The sequence below is a fragment of the Ambystoma mexicanum genome, chromosome 1p, assembly GCF_040938575.1.
Source record: "Ambystoma mexicanum isolate Mex_15411 chromosome 1p, UKY_AmexF1_1, whole genome shotgun sequence".
In the NCBI taxonomy this organism is placed as follows: domain Eukaryota; kingdom Metazoa; phylum Chordata; class Amphibia; order Caudata; family Ambystomatidae; genus Ambystoma; species Ambystoma mexicanum.
In genome coordinates, this window is record NC_090921.1 from 129,304,856 (window position 1) to 129,324,228 (window position 19,373).

General features: G+C 49.1%; 1 protein-coding gene across 3 annotated transcripts in view; it reads right to left on the minus strand.

Moving 5' to 3' along the window:
* Window positions 1–19,373, minus strand: part of LOC138567068 (polyamine-transporting ATPase 13A3-like) — a 656,189-nt gene that overhangs the window by 280,709 nt on the left and 356,107 nt on the right. For all 3 annotated transcript variants that reach the window (XM_069644931.1, XM_069644921.1, XM_069644914.1), the window contains 2 exons: window positions 11,703–11,853; window positions 11,485–11,601 (listed from right to left, as the gene is read on the minus strand). In XM_069644931.1, coding sequence (XP_069501032.1) covers window positions 11,485–11,601; window positions 11,703–11,853 — 268 coding nt within the window. The remainder of the gene's footprint in view (window positions 1–11,484; window positions 11,602–11,702; window positions 11,854–19,373) is intronic.

Below are 19,373 nucleotides of genomic sequence, written 5' to 3' on the forward strand. Positions count from 1 at the left end.
TTCCAGCCAGTTGGCGAGACGTTGATGGCGGTCCTTCATGGTCCGCTCCGACATGTTGCCGCAAAACGCACAGTCCTTCTCCACGTGCGTCTTGTCCTCATGTAGGCAGTAAAGACAAAAGGAGTGTTCGTCTTCCTTAAAGACATTCTGCAGCTGGCATCCAGGGCAGACCCTGAACAGCTTTCCTGGGCCATGACCGAGATGGGCCTGAGAAACTTCTGGAGTCCTCCAAAAGCGTAGCTCGACGAATCTTCACCCTTGAGGGGCGTAGACCAATCCGACACGGGTCCCCGTTGATCGGATGGAGAGTCGGTGGAGCTTGAGGCTCTTTTGACCGAAAAAAAACGAAGTTTTTGAGAAAAAACGTGAAAAAAATAGCACTAACGCTCGAGAGCAATAGCACGAGGATCCCAACACATGAACGTGCAGTAAAAATCTGAAGATGGCTGCCAGAGGCGGGGCTTAGGTAGAGGGCAGTCATTGGCTGTGGTCAGTATGACGCAGAGACCAGTGATTGGTTACTACTACGAAAGACAGATCAGAAACGAAACTGATACTGGTTTTTTCTTTACCGAGGATTCCCAGCCTGACGACGGGGAATATTCATGAGCATGTGAATCCATGCCAGACCCCATGCTGGAGAACGTCTGGTATACCAGTGCCCCCCCAATGTCGGGCCAGAGCAGTGTCATGTGTGGGTTCCAGGCCGGAGAAGGCCCATACAGGGAGCCATTAATAGTATGGGAAGGGCTCGGTTGTTGGATATAGCACGCGTGTCCAGGCATGAATGGTCGAGTCGATTGGGTCAATAGGAGAGTCAGGTGCATAATGCCGATGCAGTATAAGACATGATGTTGGTACTAGCGGCTGCAAGTCGCTCTAATTTGACGTGCGGTCGCGCTGGAGAACCAGGGTACCAGCGAGTGGCGTGTTGGGCCTGGGCCGCAGTCCAGTAGAGTGTCAGATCCGGAGCTGTGAATCCACCTCGTTTGTATGGAAGCACCATGTCCGTCCACTTCTTGCGCACTGCACCGGAATGCCATAGGAACTGTTAGGCAGAAACCGGTGCAGTTCCCTTAGGGAACACTGCAAAAGATTTAAGACTACAGGTGTTGGCAGTAAACCCACTTGGTAGCAGTCTGTACCACCCAGATTTACCTGGTAGCTGTGGCTGAGCAGTCAGACTTCTTTCAAGAAGAGTTAGGCAGTATGCGAAGTATACACAATAGGCACTCAGACACAATAATACAAGCAAACACTGACCAGAGCTTTGGTATCAAAATATATAATTATTTATTTTAAAAAAAAAAAACACTGTTTGAAACACTCCAGCACTCTTATTGTAAAATATTCTAAACACAGTTACTATTGTAATACATACACCCCTTTTTCCTTATCAGATAAGTCACAGTAAAACACCACTTATTTTCATACAGAGGTGAGCGCTTCACTAGATGGCACTCCAATAAGTTTGTGAGAAAGGGAGGGAAAAAGACAGAATATGGAAAGGTACACCACTCTAAGATTCAGGAACACTGTTAGCAAGGCAGAAGAGCAAAAGTCACTGGTGAGCCAAAGTCCAAAGGCTGGACCCACTCTTAGAGAGAGCAGAGCACAAATGCGCCCAAGATCACACAGTTACACTAGGCTTTGAAAGTCTTGCAGAGGGTTCAAAAAGAGTTTAGAGAGGCTTTAAGAAAGTTTAGCCAGGGTGTCCCAGGCCAACCCAGGTTCGAAAGCCGGGGGCTAAATCTACCCTGTACAGTCAGTAGCAAGGGAAGCCGGGCGGGACACAGTACCTTAAGTGGGAAGGATCCTCCAGCGGTGGCAGTTGTTCCTGGCAGTGGGTGCAAGTTGCGTCGTCGTCCAGGGGAAGAGAAGATCTCGACTTGGAGGAAAGATGAAGGTCGTTGCACTACCAGGGAAGAAACCAGCGTGGAGTTTTCCGGTTAAAGGTGGTACCTTTGTTCGCGGTCGTGGTAAAACGTGTTATTCCGGTTGCCGGGGTGCTTGGCACGGGCAAGGCGGCCACGAGGTACGTCGGGAAGGCGAAAAGATGGTGAAACTGGTTATCCCCACCAGTCAAAGGAAGAAGACTCTCCGGCGGGAGATCTCCTCTGTCGTTGGGAAAAATGGTGAGACGATCCAGCAGGGCTCCACCGGTGGTGGTGTCGTGGCTGGTCGGCTCAGCTTCTCCTCCGTCGGATTCTTAGGTCCTGTGGCGACTTCTGAAGTTCCAGTCCCCAAAGCCCTGCTTTTATGCAGAAAACCCCCACTCAGCCTAGCTGTCACTCAAACATGCTAAGTGGTGAGCCGGCCGGCTCACCACTTGGGCCAATCAGGACGGAGTGCGACTTGAGTTGCCTAGGCAACTCAGTCCAGGGTGCCTAAATCCCCCTCCACCCCTCCTAAGTACCCCAGACAGAGTGGCACCACTTTGGAGGGCTTCTGTGGAGAAGCCCGCCAAAAAGTGGAACAAAGGGCTCGACTTGGGTTGGAGTCACAGAAGAGAACACAAACGCCATTTTAGAATCAAGTTTTGGCAAAAAATACCAACCGGAGAATTAATATTAATTACATAAACCGGCGGTATGTTCGAGGCTACCGTAAATAATTAAATAAAGATAGTAGCCTAAAACAATGGGAAATCCCATAGGAAAATATTTGCGGTTGAATATAAAAAAAAATAGTATCAACTGCCACCGGCCAAAACTCGATCAGGGGGGACGGAGACGTGCCCCCTCGACTAACAGACCCCGGGGCAATTGAATTGCCCCAGCCAGTACATCCACAATATGATGGTTTGTACTGGTTCTGTTCAGAATTTAAGACTAGTAAAGTCAATGGTGACTTTACATGCCCTGGGAGACAGTAGTCAGTCCCAGGGTATGGAGTCTATACTGGGGGGTCACTATGACACCCCTGTGTTACGGCACTGAGGGTGCTGTGTAACACCTCACAAAAACACATGAAGCCCTGTGGGGTAAAAGACCCCATAGCCCATTGAACACATCTAGATTCAAAGAAACACACTCAAATCATGTCCAAGAGTGAGGGTAAAATAGTCTCACTCTTGGCAGGAGAAAAAAATAAACCCCAAAAATCCAGTAAAGCTGCTGGGGGACTCACTAGGTTAGGAAATTCAGCCTTAACAGAGAATTCTCCCTAACAGGAACTGTGCGCAAAGTGTGTGTAGTTTAGCGAAGTATTCCCTCCACGGCCATATAGGCATGTTGCTGAAAGTGTAAAGGAGCAGAAACATTTTAATGAGGGAAAGCCGACCAGCCATGGACAACGGGAGAGAACACCACCGTGATATCTTAGCCTCAACTGTTTGTGCCACCGCCGAGTAATTATCGGCAAGTAAGGTGGATTTACTTAGGGATATCTGCACTCCCAGATATCTGACGCCATCCCGGGACCAACGTAGGGGGTACTCGGTGGTGGGTTGTTGAGTAGATTTAGTAAGCGGGAAGATTTCAGACTTTGAATAGTTGATTGTGAATCCGGAGTAGGTGCCGATGCGAGTGATATCTCTTAATATGGGATCAAGGTGGGTTGTTGGCTCTCTGATGTATAATAGAACGTCGTCCGCATATAGATATTATTTCGGGGTCATCCTTCAATCTTATACCCTTGCGGGCATGGCGTGCACGGACATAGTCTGCCATCGTCTCTATTGCTAGTGCAAAAAGAATCGGGGAGAAGGGACATCCCTGTCGGGTACCCCTGGAAAGTGTGAAAAGGTCCGATGTCAATGAATTAGCTCTTACTCGCGCCACAGGGGAGGTGTATCGTAGTTTGATGAACCCAATCATTGTCTCCAGCACCAGCCACATGTAGCTCCAAGAGACCATATCAAAGGCCTTCTGGGCATCCAGGGTGACCGCTACATCCTGGACGTCCTGGTCTATACGGGACATAACATTAAACAATCTCCTGATATTGTGGGAAGTGGATCTACCAGGGACGAAGCCCGCCTGGTCTTCGTGGACTAGATATGGTATAATGGGCAGAAAGCGGTTCGCCATGATCTTTGCAAAGATTTTGGTGTCGAGGTTCATAAGGGAGAGAGGCCTATAGGACCTGCATTCGTCATCAGGTTTACCAGTCTTGAGCAGAACCATAATGACAGCTTCACGCATGGAAGGGGGAGGATAGAGACACGGATTAATTCGTCCAAGACCTCGAGCAGTATGGGGGCTAGCATGGCAACGTGCTCTGGGTAAAATTTGGTGGTGAGTCCATCCGGGCCCGGCGCCTTACCTTTGGGCAAGTCTGAGATGGCCGCCACCACCTCGTCTAATGTAATTGGGGAGTCCAGCTGGTCCCGAGTAGGAGGGGAGGTCTCAGTAGTGGGGATCTGGTCAAGTAGCTCACGTAGATGTTGTTCAGTGTGTTCGGCAGGTTGGGAGTAGAGGGACTTGTACAAGTCTGTAAATATATATAAAATTTGCTGGTCCGCCCACTGCGTATTGCCAAATTGATCTTTGATGGAGGCGATATGGGTCCGGCAAGATTCCCCTCTCACCTCTAGCTCTAGTTTTTTCCCCGGTCTGTCCCCTCGCCATATTTCCTGGCGGCCTGTGGGTGGCTAAAGTACTGGACTTCGTTGGCAGCCAGTGCGTTGTATGCCTGGAGTTCGTCGCTGATTTGGGCGAGTATAGCGGGGTCAGCACCTGTGGGGCATTGCAGCTCTAATTGCTTCAGTTTGGCTTCGTAGCGACCAAGGGCAGCTCAGATTGCTATGAGTACCCCAGCCTCCCGTGAAATAGACATTCCCCTGATGTACACTTTGAAGGCATCCCACCTAACCGCAGCTGATGTGCACTGGAGAGAGTTGTGCTCAAAGAAGGATTTGATGCCTGCCAGAATTTCGGCCTTCAACACTATCTTTGAGGGCCTCAGATCTGAAGCGCCAGGTGCTGAATGTCGGGGTGGGTATACCTAGCCTCACAGATGGTGTGATTGGAGCATGGTCTGAGAATGTGCGAGGTAGGATCCAGGACCCCTCCACCCTGCCCATGGTTTCACTTGACACAAGGAACATGTCTATCCTGGATGATACTTACCTGTAACTGTTCTCCAGCATGGGTCTGGCATGGATTCACATGCTCATGAATAAGAGAATATTCCCTGTCGTCAGGCCGGGAATCCTCGGTATAGAAAAAAAAAATCAGTATCAGTTTCGTTTCTGATCTGTCTTTCTTAGTAGTAACGAATCACTGGTCTCTGGGTCATCCTGCCCCCAGCCAATGACTGCCCTCTCCCCAAGACCCGCCTCCGGCAGCCATCCTCAGATTTTTACCGCACGTTCAAGTCTTGGGAGTCCTCGTGCTGTAGCTCTCGAGCTTTTGCTGCGTTTTCGCGCTTGTTCAGGAGATTTCTCATTTTTCGGTTAAATAGAGCCTCAAGCTCCACCGTTTCTACATCCAATCAACGGGGATCCGTTTCGGAGTTTTCTACGCCCCTCAAGGATGAAGATTTCGTTGAGTTACGCTTTTGGAGGATTCCAGAAGTTCCGAGGCCTACCCCGGACATGGCCCAGGAGAAAGGAAGCTCGACGCCCGGGAAGCTATTCAGGACCTGCCCTGGATGCCAGCTTCAGAATGTTTTCAAGGAGGACGAGCATTCGTTAGGACAAGACGCACAAGGAGGACTGTGCGTTTTGTGGGAACATGTCGGAGCAGACCATGATGGATCGCCACCTCCGTCTCGCCAACTGGCTGGAAGTGAAGAGCCTGTCAGGCGAGAAGAAGAAAAAGAAGTCCGAGCGGTCTTCTAAGTCCTGTGAGGGTGCCCCGGCGACAGGGGCCCAACAAAAGGCTAAGCACCGCAAGTCTGCGGGCACTGGGAGCGCCGAACGGTCGGGCTCCTTGGCTGCCAGGCAGGGCGCATCCTCCCCGGCGCCATCAACCACGGGCCAATGCTCTGGCTCGGGTAAGAGGAAGTCCGAGAACCCGGCGAAGCTTATGGAGAGGCCCCGGTCGATCTCAAAGATTCCGGCAGAGGGGGAGCGAGGCTCGGACCCTCCCCCCAAGGTGAAGGCCCCAGGCGTCCAGAAGGTGACAATGGCCTTAATTCACTCTGCTAAGACCTCGATTGAGGATGTCGCCGCGGCCCTGGCTCAGCCTGTGGAGGCTACACCAGTGGAGGCGCCCTCAGGACCCAGAGTCTCCCTGCCACCGCGGAGGGAGTCGTCTTTCAGGCCCATTGAGAAGACCCCTACGAAGTCCTCGTTGGAAAAGGTGGGGGACGGGCTGGTGGCCATCGTGGATACGGTCAATCGTGGATGTGTAATAAGTGTACTCCCGATGCTGGGGTTGTAGCGTCCTCCAGACATCACAAATGTTAAGTGGCCGCATGTGGCAGAGTAGCCTGCGTGCAGCACTGGACAGGGCTCGAGTGGCGGTGCCAGTTCTGTCCAAGACAGTGTCCAGAATAAGGTTCAGGTCTCCCCCCCATATAGTCCGGATTCCTACATAGCCTAGCAGTATGGCGGTTACAGCGTCAAATAACTCAGGGGAGTCCACGTTGGGGCAGTAGGTGTTGACAAGTAGGTATTCTTTATTAACTAGTGTGCAGTGCAGTATAACGAAGCGTCCTTCAGGGTCTATATAGCTTTTATGTAGTATAAATTTAATTGACTTATGGATCATTGTGAGGACACCCCTGGATTGGGAGGAGTAGGAAGTGAAGACTCTAGCCGGGCCCCATGCCGGGGCCATGGTACTTGGAATATGGCCATTGGAGCGCGTTTCCTGTAGAAATAGTACCTTACAGCTGTGCCTATTAGCATTATCCTACGGGCCATGGTGTGATTGCTTAACCTCCGGATGTTCCAGGACATTATGATGGCGGACATTTCAGTGACAGATATCTAGTCCCATAGTACACGTGTCAGTAAATATCCCAAGCCCAGCAATGGTGTGAGCTCCCAGAGTTAGAGTCGAAAGTGGGCTTTTCGATGCGCGTGCCGTGAAACCTCGCATTCCTTTTTTTTGTAACACCCCATTCCCGCTCACCACTAACCCAAGATCAGCCGTGTGAACATAACCCACCCTCAACTGTACACAGCTGAGCCGTCCCCAACTTGGCCCAGTCTGCTCAAAAGCCCAACTGAGGCTGACCCACAACAGAAGTGAATACAAGAACAGTGCAATTGCAGTGGGGTGCGCCATTGCCGTGCACAAGCACGCTTGGAGCCAATTGGCTCCGTTGCAAAACGAGCAGTGTAGGCGGTCATGTAGTACATGTCCCTGCTTTTCTAAGTGAGAAACAGGGATCTGCATATGAACCCTAGTGGTCCCGTTGTCCAGCAGGCAGATTTAGCAGTTATGTAATGCCTGTCCCTTTAGCCGTAGATGAGAGACAGAGGCCTGCCGACAGAACATTAGAGACTTACATCTTAGACAACCACAAATATTGAGAGTGGACGGATAAGTGGGCTGGTATTGCATTAGCTCCCTGGTGCATATATAGATGGGATGCCAGGTGAGATGTGTATAGTAGAGCTATGTACCAGGGTGAATACAAAAACGTGGTTAACCATGGATGCGAAAGGTGATTGGTGAGAATCGAACAGCAGATGAACTCAACATTTAGATGGTACAGGCCAAGTGTAGAGTTCAATCATTGCCCATGAGGTCGACAGCAGGAGGTTGCAGGGGTATGTGCGCTTCTATGAATTCCACAGCTTTGGACGGCACCTTGAGAAAATACAATTTGTTGTTGAACGTGAACTTCAAGCGTGCAGGGAAGTGTATGGCATAGGGGATGTTCCTCTCTCTGAGGAGTTTCTTCACTCCAAGAAATTGGCGACGTTCCTGCTGCACTCCGGTTGAGCAGTCAGGGAAAATTCTGATCACCTGTGAGTCCATTCTTAGCTCTCCCCTCTAAGGCGGAGAATGTGATTGCGATCTTTGAAACTCAAAATCTTCGCAATGATGGGCCTCGGGAAGTCTCCAGGTTTGGGCCGTGGTGATAGCGCTCTGTGGGCCCTCTCGATGGTGAAGAAGGGAGACATGTCGGGATTGCCCAGTAAATCTTTCAAGAGGTTCTCCACCGCCAGTTCGAGTCGACCCTTCAGAGCATTCTCCAGGACTCCAATAATGCATATATTATTTCTGCGTGATCTGGATTCGAGATAGTCACATTTGGCCCTGACCGCCTTCATGTCTGTGACCAAAGTGGATACTGTACCCTGGAGTGCGCCTATATTATCTTCGTTGGGTCCAATCCTGTTTTCAGCCTCCGTGATTCTCGTTCCTTGCTGGTCTAGTTTGACTCTTAGTGACGCCACGTTGGCGTTAATGTCATCAAGCTTTTCGTGGAAGGCCGCAAAGTTTCTAGCCATTGATTGCATCATCACCGTCAGGTCTGTGGCAGGTGCCTCGGCAGGAGGCGTGTCGTCAACATGATCGCTTGGTGTGTGGGCAGAGTCAGACCTCGGGGTGACCTTAGCAAATGTATCCATGGCCCCGGCTTTATTGGTAGTCTTGGATCCGTAGAGAATGGTATTTGAGTGCTCAGTGCTCAAGGCAAGGTCTCGTACGAGCGGCTCACCCCAGGAGGCCGCGTGGTGAAGGGGTAGGGGTAGGGGTAGGGGTGGGGACCCCCCCCTCGGGCACCTCAGTTGAGGAGACACAGGTCAGTGAAGCAGATCACTAATCCACAGTGGCGTAGGCAGTTTCTGGGCAGGGGCGGCAGGGCCACCGGCATAAGGAGGGTGTGGGTATGGTGCTGGGGTAGTGCCGCCCTGGTGAGTGGGACCAGTTTATGGGCAGGTCTCAGTCTATGCAACAAGCAGGGTAGGCAGCGAGAGCGCGAGTGCAGATAGGTCTGAGCAGGGAACCACAGCGTTTAATCACTGTTCGGTGTTGTAAGGGCAATGTCCGATAGTGTCCCAGAGTCACGCCGGTGCTGAGATGCCGAGTTGGAGGGCGAGTACAGTGACAAGAGGAGGCCGCCGTGGTTGGGCTCCCCTTGGTCAAGGCGGCACCCCCGTCAGTTGACCATCCGTGGGACCAGCTCTGTTGAGCGAGAGCTTATTTGCCTGGAGCAAGGGACCAGTGGCGGCAGTGCCAGAGGGGCAAGTAGAGGCCCACCAGGATGTGGCTGAATAATGGTGCATGTGGATATGGACACAACGATCGGAGCGGAGTTAGTGGGCCTTAGGAGTGCCTCTGGGCTGTAGAGCACAGGGATCAGCCCCAGCTGGGAGACGGCTGGTGTCCGCTAGGGGCAAGGGGGGCGTGGAGTTTAGTGTGCAATGACCCCAGCAGCTCCTCACCTGTGTCGCGGCCGGCAGCCCAGGCCACGGTCAGCTGGGTCCTCGGGAAGTCCTGGGGGGTGGGAGGGCCTTGGGCGCCGACAGCGGGAGATGGATGGCACACGCAGCCCCTCCGATGAAGCCGCACCACCCAGAGGGCCGGAGGACATGCCGCACAAGTAACAGCAGGGCGGTGCGGGCGTGGGATAGCTGGGGGCTCCCACAGCTTCAGGCGTTTCACGATGCAGGCCCGGGTGTAGCACCACTGGGTGGTCCCAGCAGCAGTGTGGAGGCCCAGGCCAGCGCGAGCCGAGGCAGCGCGCAGCTCAGGCTACAGTTGCCGGCTCAGTGCGGAGGTGGCCCGGCCCACGGCGACTCTAAGCCGGAGCACGGGCCGCGCGCAGCACACGCGACACAGGTCTCCAGGCGGCCAGGTCCGGCAGTCACAGCAGGGGGATTGGGCCAGCGGATAGTCCAGGCCCCAGCAGCGGGGCGGCGCGGGCAGAGGCAGGTGTCTCACTGGGCCGCGGCGCGGCTCAGCTGTCTCGAGGAAGCGCCCCGCAGCAGTGTGAGCCGTGCGAACCGTTCGTCGGTTCCAGAGGTCCGATTCGTACCCAGATTTCGTTGGCACGTAGCCCCAATCATTGGCAAAGCAGGGGGTCAGGAATGCAGGCACAAAGGAGAGGCTGATCGCAGATGTTCTCGGATGTACAGCGGCAGTGCTCGGAGCTCGAGAGCTAGGCAGCCATCTTGACAGCTGCTCAACAGCGTCCCCCAATTCTATTGCTCTTCTTCATATGAGAAATCTGGATCATATATTTCCATGCCCCGCAGTGAGCTTGAAAAGATTTTATGATCTGGTATGTAGGAAACAGGTTCTAATTCATGCTCTGATGTGGATTTAACTATAGATATTAAAGACCTACCTTTAAGTTCATTGTTGGGCCTGGATGTTTGTTAAACCTTGACACTTGTCTGCTGGGTTGCTGAAACCTGTATCATATTTATATTGGTGTTTGCTGGTAAAGTTTCTCCTCAGCCCGACTGCTTTGGTGGAGTGTTTGTCTGGTTCAGTCACAGAAGCTCTGCACTTTTTGTTGAATGTCTTTTGGAGGGAACCTGTTCGGTAGGTTGGATCATGAAGTCGACCTTTTCGGCATCATGTTTGGGTATGCCATATGCTTTGGTACAAAGGTGGCATCCCTTTGTCAGGGTGCTCCCCCCCCTCTTTTAGGGTTTAGCATGTGAGGTTTTCTTTGGCTGCCCTCGGAACAGAGTACAGAATAGCTGCATTTGCACTCCAATTTAATTGCCCTTCCCAGATGTTAGACCACTATCAGCAAACGTCTGGGCTGGCTTCTTGCAAAATGTCTCCGAGATGGGGTCAGCTGCAGAAGTTACCTTGCCGTAGAGTAGACGCATCGCTTTGGGGTCTGGCGATACCTGCTCCCACAGTGACTTACCTCAACTTCCTCGGAGGTCGCGGCCTTGTCAGCATCCACTGCATCTGGTGTCATCACTGATACTTCTTACTTTAAAGAGTTTTGGATTTTTCTACATTTGTGCATATAGTGCACTACAAATTACATTTCTAATGTAATTCTTTCTTTTTATACTACCTAGCCCTACTGGTATGTAGGCAATTAGATCCAAGAACCCCCTGTGTCGTCGGGACACAGCAACGTAGTGTGTCAGTATCGGAGTTGTGTGTCAGTTGGTGATTGGCTTCTTTCCACTTCATACTACTGGAAAATATGACTCGGAGCATCAGGGGAACCTGGGTACCTGCACACACTCAGGAAAACCCCTCGCAACTCCCACTTTTACTCTGGAAGTGAACAACTTAATACTGTGGACCAACCACTCAGTGCCCAAATATGCATCACATGAGATTCCACATTTTTATAAAGCTATGTAAAAACACCAATAAACCTTTAGGTTTTTGTTCTCCAGACAGACATATTGCGTAGGACCACATATGTTTATACTTCCTAGGCAAAGGGTTGAAGGCAAAGGGTAGGAGATAAAGGGTGGGGGCAATTGTGGCCTTTAAACCTTTTATATAGTAGTACATGAGAAAGACAGAAAAGGTCTCTGGCTTCATTGTTCAATGAAATTAAAATTAATAAACACAGCCTATTTTCTTGTTCACTGTATAATGCTGCATTTAAGAGAGGCTGGATTTCAACTTTATATTTGTACTGGAATCTTACCATGTCATCTTCATTATCTAAGGAGATCTGCCCCACACTCTGATTAGCTGGACGGACAACGGTGGGCAAAATCTGATCATGCATTGCCGTTTCATCGGTGGTGGGTTCTTCAAGGATCTGAGAAACAGATAACAGCAGATCAGAAGAGGGTCCATGACCAAGCATTGCAGAAAAGGAGGCTTAATAAAAAATAAAAATCACGCTCAGCACATACATACCCAGCCAGTGGCCTCAAACATCTTTAGGTCCAGCGGATCACCAGAGATCTTGCCTTCAATGGTTGTCAGGGAGTGACAAGAGGCCATGGCAGCCACAAAGTGCGACCGAACAAGATTCTTGGCTTGAACATTATACGCAGTGGTGAGAAACCTGAAAGTAAGGAGTCTACATCAGAGCCCAGGTAATACCCACAAATGTGAGTGCAGTTTTGTAAAAGAAAAGTCACAACACACAGGACTGCCAAACAGAGTAGGACTTCATTGGGTTTCAAGTCAGGCTGTGAAACAATCAGCCCAATAATGTATGCCCCCATCAACACTATTAAAATGAATCTTCATTTTAATGCACATTAACAAAACCAAGAAACAAAGCAATCTAAATACACTTCACCATGAGGAATTTTGGGATGCTTACTTCCTCTTTCTCCTAAAGAAGTTAACTCCTTTTTGATGAACATGCTGCGCTAACATCACTTTTACGACAGCCCAGCCTAACTCTGCAACTTTCCCTTCTGAACATACTCCACTAAGGCTGGTACGGTCATTCTCTTGTATGTTAGACTTATTGCAGTAAATCTGTTCTTATTCTACTGCCTTACTTTCACTGCCCTTTCTGCTGGATTTCGTACAAATGCTGGCTCTGTCACACCACTTGTGGAATGCTGCTTTCCTCACTTTCCCAGTCTGCTACTTCTTAGTCTTGAGGCACTGTCTCCACAAGTCTCTCAGGCGAATTTACCCCAAAAACAGGTTTCATAACAAATCACAAGCCTTATCCTACCAGAGTATCCCTCCCTTCTATGCTTGATGTAATAATGCAGGTTCTGGTACTGCAGCTCTGCTACTCATTTTCATCCCAGAGTCTCCACCCAAGTCTTGAACATGCAACAATTCTAGTTTCGCCATGAGCTGGACATCTCCCTGAAAGCTAGTACGCTCAAGTTATTTTTGCTTCTATAGAAAGGAGGAAATTGGCATGGGAAACATTGTTGGGGACACTAGCAGGATGTATTTCACAATCACCATTGGTGTAAGGCTCCAAGAAGTCACCCTTGGCGGTCCTGCAAAGGTTTAGCACAAAGGTCTAACCAACTGTCACATGGTAATGAGGGCGAACAGGAAAGCTTAGATTAAGGCGATTTGAGGCTTAGTGTGAAGTACAATGAATATAAACAAGAGATTGTCAAGCAATAGATTTTCCACACAAGTATAAAAATACACAATTAACACATATGCATTAAGTCATAATAGTAAAAGGTAAATAAAGCCATAGGGCCAAAATTACTTAACAGTAATAGTCTTTCAGTGCTTTTACGTTCTTAGAACTGCGTGCTTTGCATACACCATCGAGAGGTTCCAGCGGATTACTACAAGTTGTTTATCGGAATCTAAAAGGGCATTGAGAGGGGCAACCCTTTTGTACTATCCCTACCCTACGTGTACGCAAAATCCCTTACGTGTTGATGGCCTTAAGATTGTTTTTCAGGCATGCTGTGCTGGTTGGTGTAAGCAAGCATGAGAGGCTGGAGAAGCAAGGGGAAGTTGGGTGGATGCATAGGATTACGCAGATAAAGACGACATCAAGAAGATTACTGTTAAGTACTGTATACCTTCTGAGGCTTGTGAATCTGCTTAGATGCTCATGCTTTGCATAGGCTAGCTAGCAGTACCTGAAGGTAGTGGCAGAGGCTGAGTTGAAGGAACTGTCAAACAACATGTTTTAGTATTACCTGCAAGTCTACTCTCACTTGCATATCAACCGATTAGTGCTGTGTGAAAGCGTGAACTGAGCTCTATTGAGCTACTTTGCAAATAACATTGAAGTGGATGTTTGAAATGAAGGCAAGTGTTTTTATCCGATACCTCGAGTGGAGTGTGCACAGTGAACTTGCAGGGAAGAGTCTTGTGCAATAACACAAACATTGTGTTCACTGAACAATCTATTTAGCAACGATAACATGATTAAGGGAATGCTTGATACATTAAGCAGTTTCATAGAAAACCCCAAAAACTGCTTTTGTTAAAGTGTTTTTTTTTTTACCCACAAGCCAATATGCAGCGTCTTATAGTTCCACCTCTGGAGGCCATCGGAAGATTTGTATACTGCATGTTACAGTACAAAGACAAGCCACTTGTGGGGGAGGCGGAAGGGTTGAATGTGAATCTATGAAAGATAATGCTGGGGAACAGGCGTCACAGGTCTCACTTTAGGCAAACATGGACTCCTCCACAGAATTTTTCAATGCAGTAGACCTTGGTGAACGGTTGAGTAGACCTCAACGTAGCCGATCTGCAGTTGCCCAACAGCAGCCTTGTCCACTGCTGCTCTTCTGGTAGGAGTGTTTCTCTCGTAGAATGTGCTCAGGCTAACGTGAAGGGGCCTGTTAGCAAGTTGATGGCATACAACAATACAAAAGCCATCTGCAAATGGAATCCTAAGGCCTTTTCCGGAAGCCGCAGACCCAAATGCAACAAACAGCTGCAACGATTTTTAGAAGGATTTGGTCTGATCAACCTGATATTTGACCACCCCCATGACATCAGGGAAGAGCATTCAGCTGGTGCAATAGGAGAGCTGAAGAAAACCGACAGGACCGATGGCTCGTTGAGAGGAAAGGAGTATGTTGCTTACCTGTAACTTCTGTGCTCCAGCACTGGTATCTTTCATGGATTCACATGCTTTGAGTATTTCCCACCTAAAGGCTGGGAATCCTCAGTAACATTTTATTATAGCTTATAACAGTTTTTAAGCTCACTTAACCCATCCATGTCCTTTTGGGTGTATTGTGCCTCAGCCAATGGGATGTCGAGTGACAAGCCACACCCTGGAGGCCATTTTCAGATTCTTACCCCAGAAAGAAGAGTTGGCAAAATGCAGCCCGTCTTCCATTGGGGTGGTAGGTGGTCGGTCGCATGTGAATACATGAAAGATACCAATGCTGGAGAACAGGAGTTAGTGGTAAGCAACGTACTCCTTCTCCAGCATTGGATCTTTCATGGATTCACATGCTTTGAATCGATTGCCACAGCAGTAAACATCTTGTAATATGGGGTGTATTGGGAGAATGCACACCCTATTGAAACAAGCATGGCAGGGTGGCTCTTCCGACCTTTGTTTCAGTCTATCCTTGTCCCTCCATGCAGTAAGGCTTGACAAAGGTTTGCGGGACTGCCCAGGTTGCAGCACAGCAGATGTCCGACAGGTGAATCCCTGCCCACAGCGCTACTGAAGATCTGACTGCTCCAGTGGAATGAGCATGAATATGTACTTGTAGTGGCCGATTGGCCTGGGTGTGCGCTGTGGAAACTGAAGACCCAAATAGCAATACCTTGTTTTGAAATAGGTTGACCTTTGTTAGGGGCCCCAAAGGTCACATAGTTGAAATGTGCACCTGAAGTTCTTTGTTTTGTCTATGTGGAACTTCATAACTCTTTGAAGGTCTAGCGAGTGGAGAGACTGTTCCGCTGGTGTGGATCAATGCACAAAGAAAAATGGTGGAGTAACCTCAGTTTTAAGTGTAAGGTGGATAGTACCTTGGGAATGAACGTAGGGTTTGTTTCTCAGGATTACCTTGTTCCTTTCAAACCGGAGATATGGACGTTTAACAGATAGCGCATGCATTTCTGACATCCGTCTGAAAGACGCAGTCGCCACCAGAAAAGCGGTTTACCAAGACACAAACTTTATGTCTGTGGTCGCCATTGGTTAGAACAAAGATTTCATTAGAGCAGGCAGCACAGTGTTTAAGCTCCACTGAGATGGTGTTTTTTTCCGAGGGGGGGTAGGTGCGGAATAGGCCTCTCATGAAGTGTTTTACAATGGCTGCTCCAAAAATGGGAGCTTTTCCTTGCTTTCCAGTCTATCTAGAAATTGCTGCCAAATGTACCTTGATGGATGAGTGATAACCCATCTATGGATAATTTCAACAGGAACAGTAGGATTTGGTGAGGCTCCCCAAACAATGGGTCCAATTGTTCTTGAGAACACAAAGTGCAAAACCTATCCTACTTGTATTTGTATGATTTGTTTGTGGATTCCGCCCTGCAGCCTCAAGGATGTTTCTGCACTCCTGTGGAATTGGAAGTTGTCCGAACTCAAAGTCAGGAACCAGGCCTTTAAGTTGAGCACCACTGGATTGTGGTGACGCACCTGTTGGTTGCACATGGTTAGTAGATCGGGTCTTGACCCAGAGGAATTGGACGGTCCTGGGACAGGTGACCAAGCTCTGAAAACCATAGTTGTCTCACCCATGTTGGTGCTATGAGGATGACAGTGCACTTGTACGTTGCAATCATTTGTAGGACCCTGCGCAAGACTGGTCGCGTAGTGATTGATGGTGCAGATATCTGCCCACAAACAGCGGTTATTTTCTTGTTCTCCCATGTGGCAAATCCATTGATGATGGTCGGTGCTCCCCATCTGTTGAAGATGTGTAGGAGTTTCTTGTCCACCAAGTGCCACTCTTGTTACTGGTTGTTGGTCCTGCTCAGCTGATCTGCAGTTTTGTTTTCGTTTCCTGGAAGGTGAAATGCTTCTAGTTGCATGTTGTTCTGGATGGTCCAGTGCCACAGCTGTTGGTTGGGCTGCTCTGGAGAGGGTCATTTATCTCGTGCCTCCCTGTTTTTGTACATAACGCACTATGGTTGTGTTGTCTGTGAACACTCGTACCACTTTGCCTTTGAACACTGGCTTGAATGAGTGGAGGCGTGAGCCACTGCTTTCAGCTCCAGTATGGTTTATGTGGAGTTGTTTCTCGGTCAGGGACCAATGGCCCTTCACAGACGGATGGTGTGCGTGTACATGCCCAATCCTGTTAGCAAGGCATCTGATCAGGGTTTCTTGAAAAGGCAGATCCCTGAATGGGACTCCCTTGGAGATCTGGGATGGTATGAGCCACCACCGAAAGCTGTCTGTGGGCGACTGTTACTGCCAGCTTGTCTTTCCATGTTCCCTTTAATTGGGACCACTGATCCGCTAAGAATTCTTGTAGCGGCCTCATTTGTAACCTGCAATGTTGTGTTAGGGGAGAGTTGCATGACAGATCTAACTGTGACCTTGGTGCTCGGGTAAAACCTTTGGATTAGACTAGGTATTGACGTGGCCCTCTCCATCGAGGGACGTACTCGGCCCTCATTGGTCTTGTACTGCACCCCTTGGAACACTAACGTGTTTGATGTCTTGAAGCAGGACTTGCTTGAATTTATTGCAAAACCGAGGCGCAAAAGGGTGCTGGACACCTGCGTGATCGCTCTTTCCCCCACACTGACATGGTGCTCATACCAACCAATCGTCCAGATATGGATAAACATGGTACCCTTTTTTCATGAACGACGTGGCTATAGGAGCCAGGCATTTTGGGAATGTTCTTGCGGCTGGGCGAAGGCCAAATGGGAGGACTTTGACTTGGTAGTCGTTTGTGCCCACTACAAATCTTAGGAATGGTCTGATTTCTGCAAATGGCATTGTGGAAGTATGCGTCTTTGAAATCTAGTGACGCTAGGAAGTCGTTCTCTTTTACTGACTTGACATCTGTCAGGGTGGCCATATTGAACTTTTGTTTCTTGACATATTTGTTGAGATTTTAGGTCCAGAATTGGTCACCATGAGTCGTCTGATTTTTTTGACGAAGAATCTGGAGTAGGTTCCTTTGCCCCTTTGATGTGGAGGGGCTTTTTAAATTGCTTTTTTCATGAGCAGTTTCTCCACTTCGCCCTTTAAGATGTTTAGGTGCGGCTGGTGTTGAAATTATGAGGGCATTGGAGGGGGGTTCCCTGGAATTCTATGGCGTGACCATTTTTGTATGATGGCCATTTTTGCTTATATGGGTATGACCAGCGATATCCCTGCTGGTACGCTTGCGATTGTGAGGATGTGCTTTGTTATGTTTTCCTCCTCTATTTGTCGCTGTAGAATGACCAGAGGACCCTCTAAAGGAGCGAAAATTGCACCTCCTCATCAGTGTGGTGAGCGATCTCTAGTGTCAGTGTCTGCTTTTATGGCTTTTAGGGCGTCATGAATTTTGGGACCAAAGAGTTGGTCTCCCACAAAAGGCATATCTAGCACCTTTTATTGCACATCTGTTCTGAAGTCTGCATTTTAACATACCTGTTTTAGTACTACTCCATGACTAATTTGTTTAAACCCTGTTTCCACTATGTCAACTGCTATGTTGATAGCATGATTTGAGACTTCTTCACCCTCTCAGAGGATGTCCAAGGCCTGTTTTCTTTAGTCTTCTGGCAGGTATTCTAACAGCGGTGTGAGCCGGTTCCACGTCCCATGGTCATATCTTGAGATTATTGCAAGCGAATTAGCCGATTTTACTGTTGTGGCTCCAGTGGCTATGACTTTCTCACTGAAAGCATCTTGCTTCCTGCTGTCATTGTCAGGTGGTACTGAGCATTTGACCTTGTACGTTTGCATTTCTACATGCTACTGCTGATACTACCGAATCAGGTGTCGGCTGGGATGTAAAACATCAAGGGTACACCTTAGGTGCCTTAAATTACTTCTTTAAGCAGCCTTTCAATGCCGATTCGGAGGAAGGTTTTCTCATGAGTAATAGCTCTTCCTCCCAAACGTGGTCTAGGATGGGAGTGGACATTACCGCCTTCCTGCACTTGTTCATTAGATCGAAAAGGATCCTTTTTCTGCTATGATGGTATTAGGTCAAATTCTTCACAAGCCTTTCGAACGGTATTGTGGAAAGCAGTTATGTCATCAGGTGGAGACTGACCCAAGATTCTGAAGAACCGTTGCATCAAACCCAAGTCCATGTCCTCCCAGTTATCTGGTTGTGTAGATTTTGAGGTTGAGGTAACAGTGTCCGTTACCTTCCTCATTGTTGGTGGTAGAGGATTGGAGCACTCCTTCCTCTTGACTATATGGGCGAATGGTGTGGTCCTGGTGAGGCCCGTTGTGTTCCAATGGGGCTGCTGATCCTGTCGGGTCGCATGTGCCTCTTAGGCCCAACAGGCGGTCCACTTGGCTCATTCACCCGGTTTCTGTCAGGTCGCTCGGGTCCCCCGAGAGGCCTGGCGCTTCGAAAGGTGTTTGCGGGAGGGGCCGATTTACTGGTAAGCCTGGTCTCTAGTTTCTGAATTCGGTTCTTAAGAGTAGATGGTACTTTGTAAGTATAACAGGGACTGTGGGTTGAGTAGCAGTTCTGTTGGTTGTAAAGCAGCAGCCAGGGTTGGTAATGTCAGTTGCGGTGACTCTTGTGGCCTTGGTTCCACGGTGAAAATTTGCTTTCTTCAGATGACTGGGGTGAGAACCTCTGTTCAAACTCTGGATCTGAGGTGAAGAATGTTCCCTTATTGTGCTCGTCCATGAGGTTCGGCGAATGCAGGCGATTGATAGGAAGTTTTAGGACTATCAGACTTTGTTGGGCCAGTGCAGAGACATGTATTTGCTGTTGCTTCTTCCTACTTGGCACATATTTGTCATCCGACTTGCGTTTGTGCTTTTGTTTTTCTAAACCTTCAGTTTTTCCTGTTTTTGATATCTTGTGTGCTCCCCGTCAAATGCGCAGACAGGTAAGGTGTTGGTGGCCTTCCATGTACTGTTAGTGACGGGACCGTTGACGGGGAGGTAGTTGTCGTTGACGGGGCAAGTGTCGTTGATTGGCGTGTGGACAGTATCGTTGACAAAGATTTCACCCGTTTACCAGT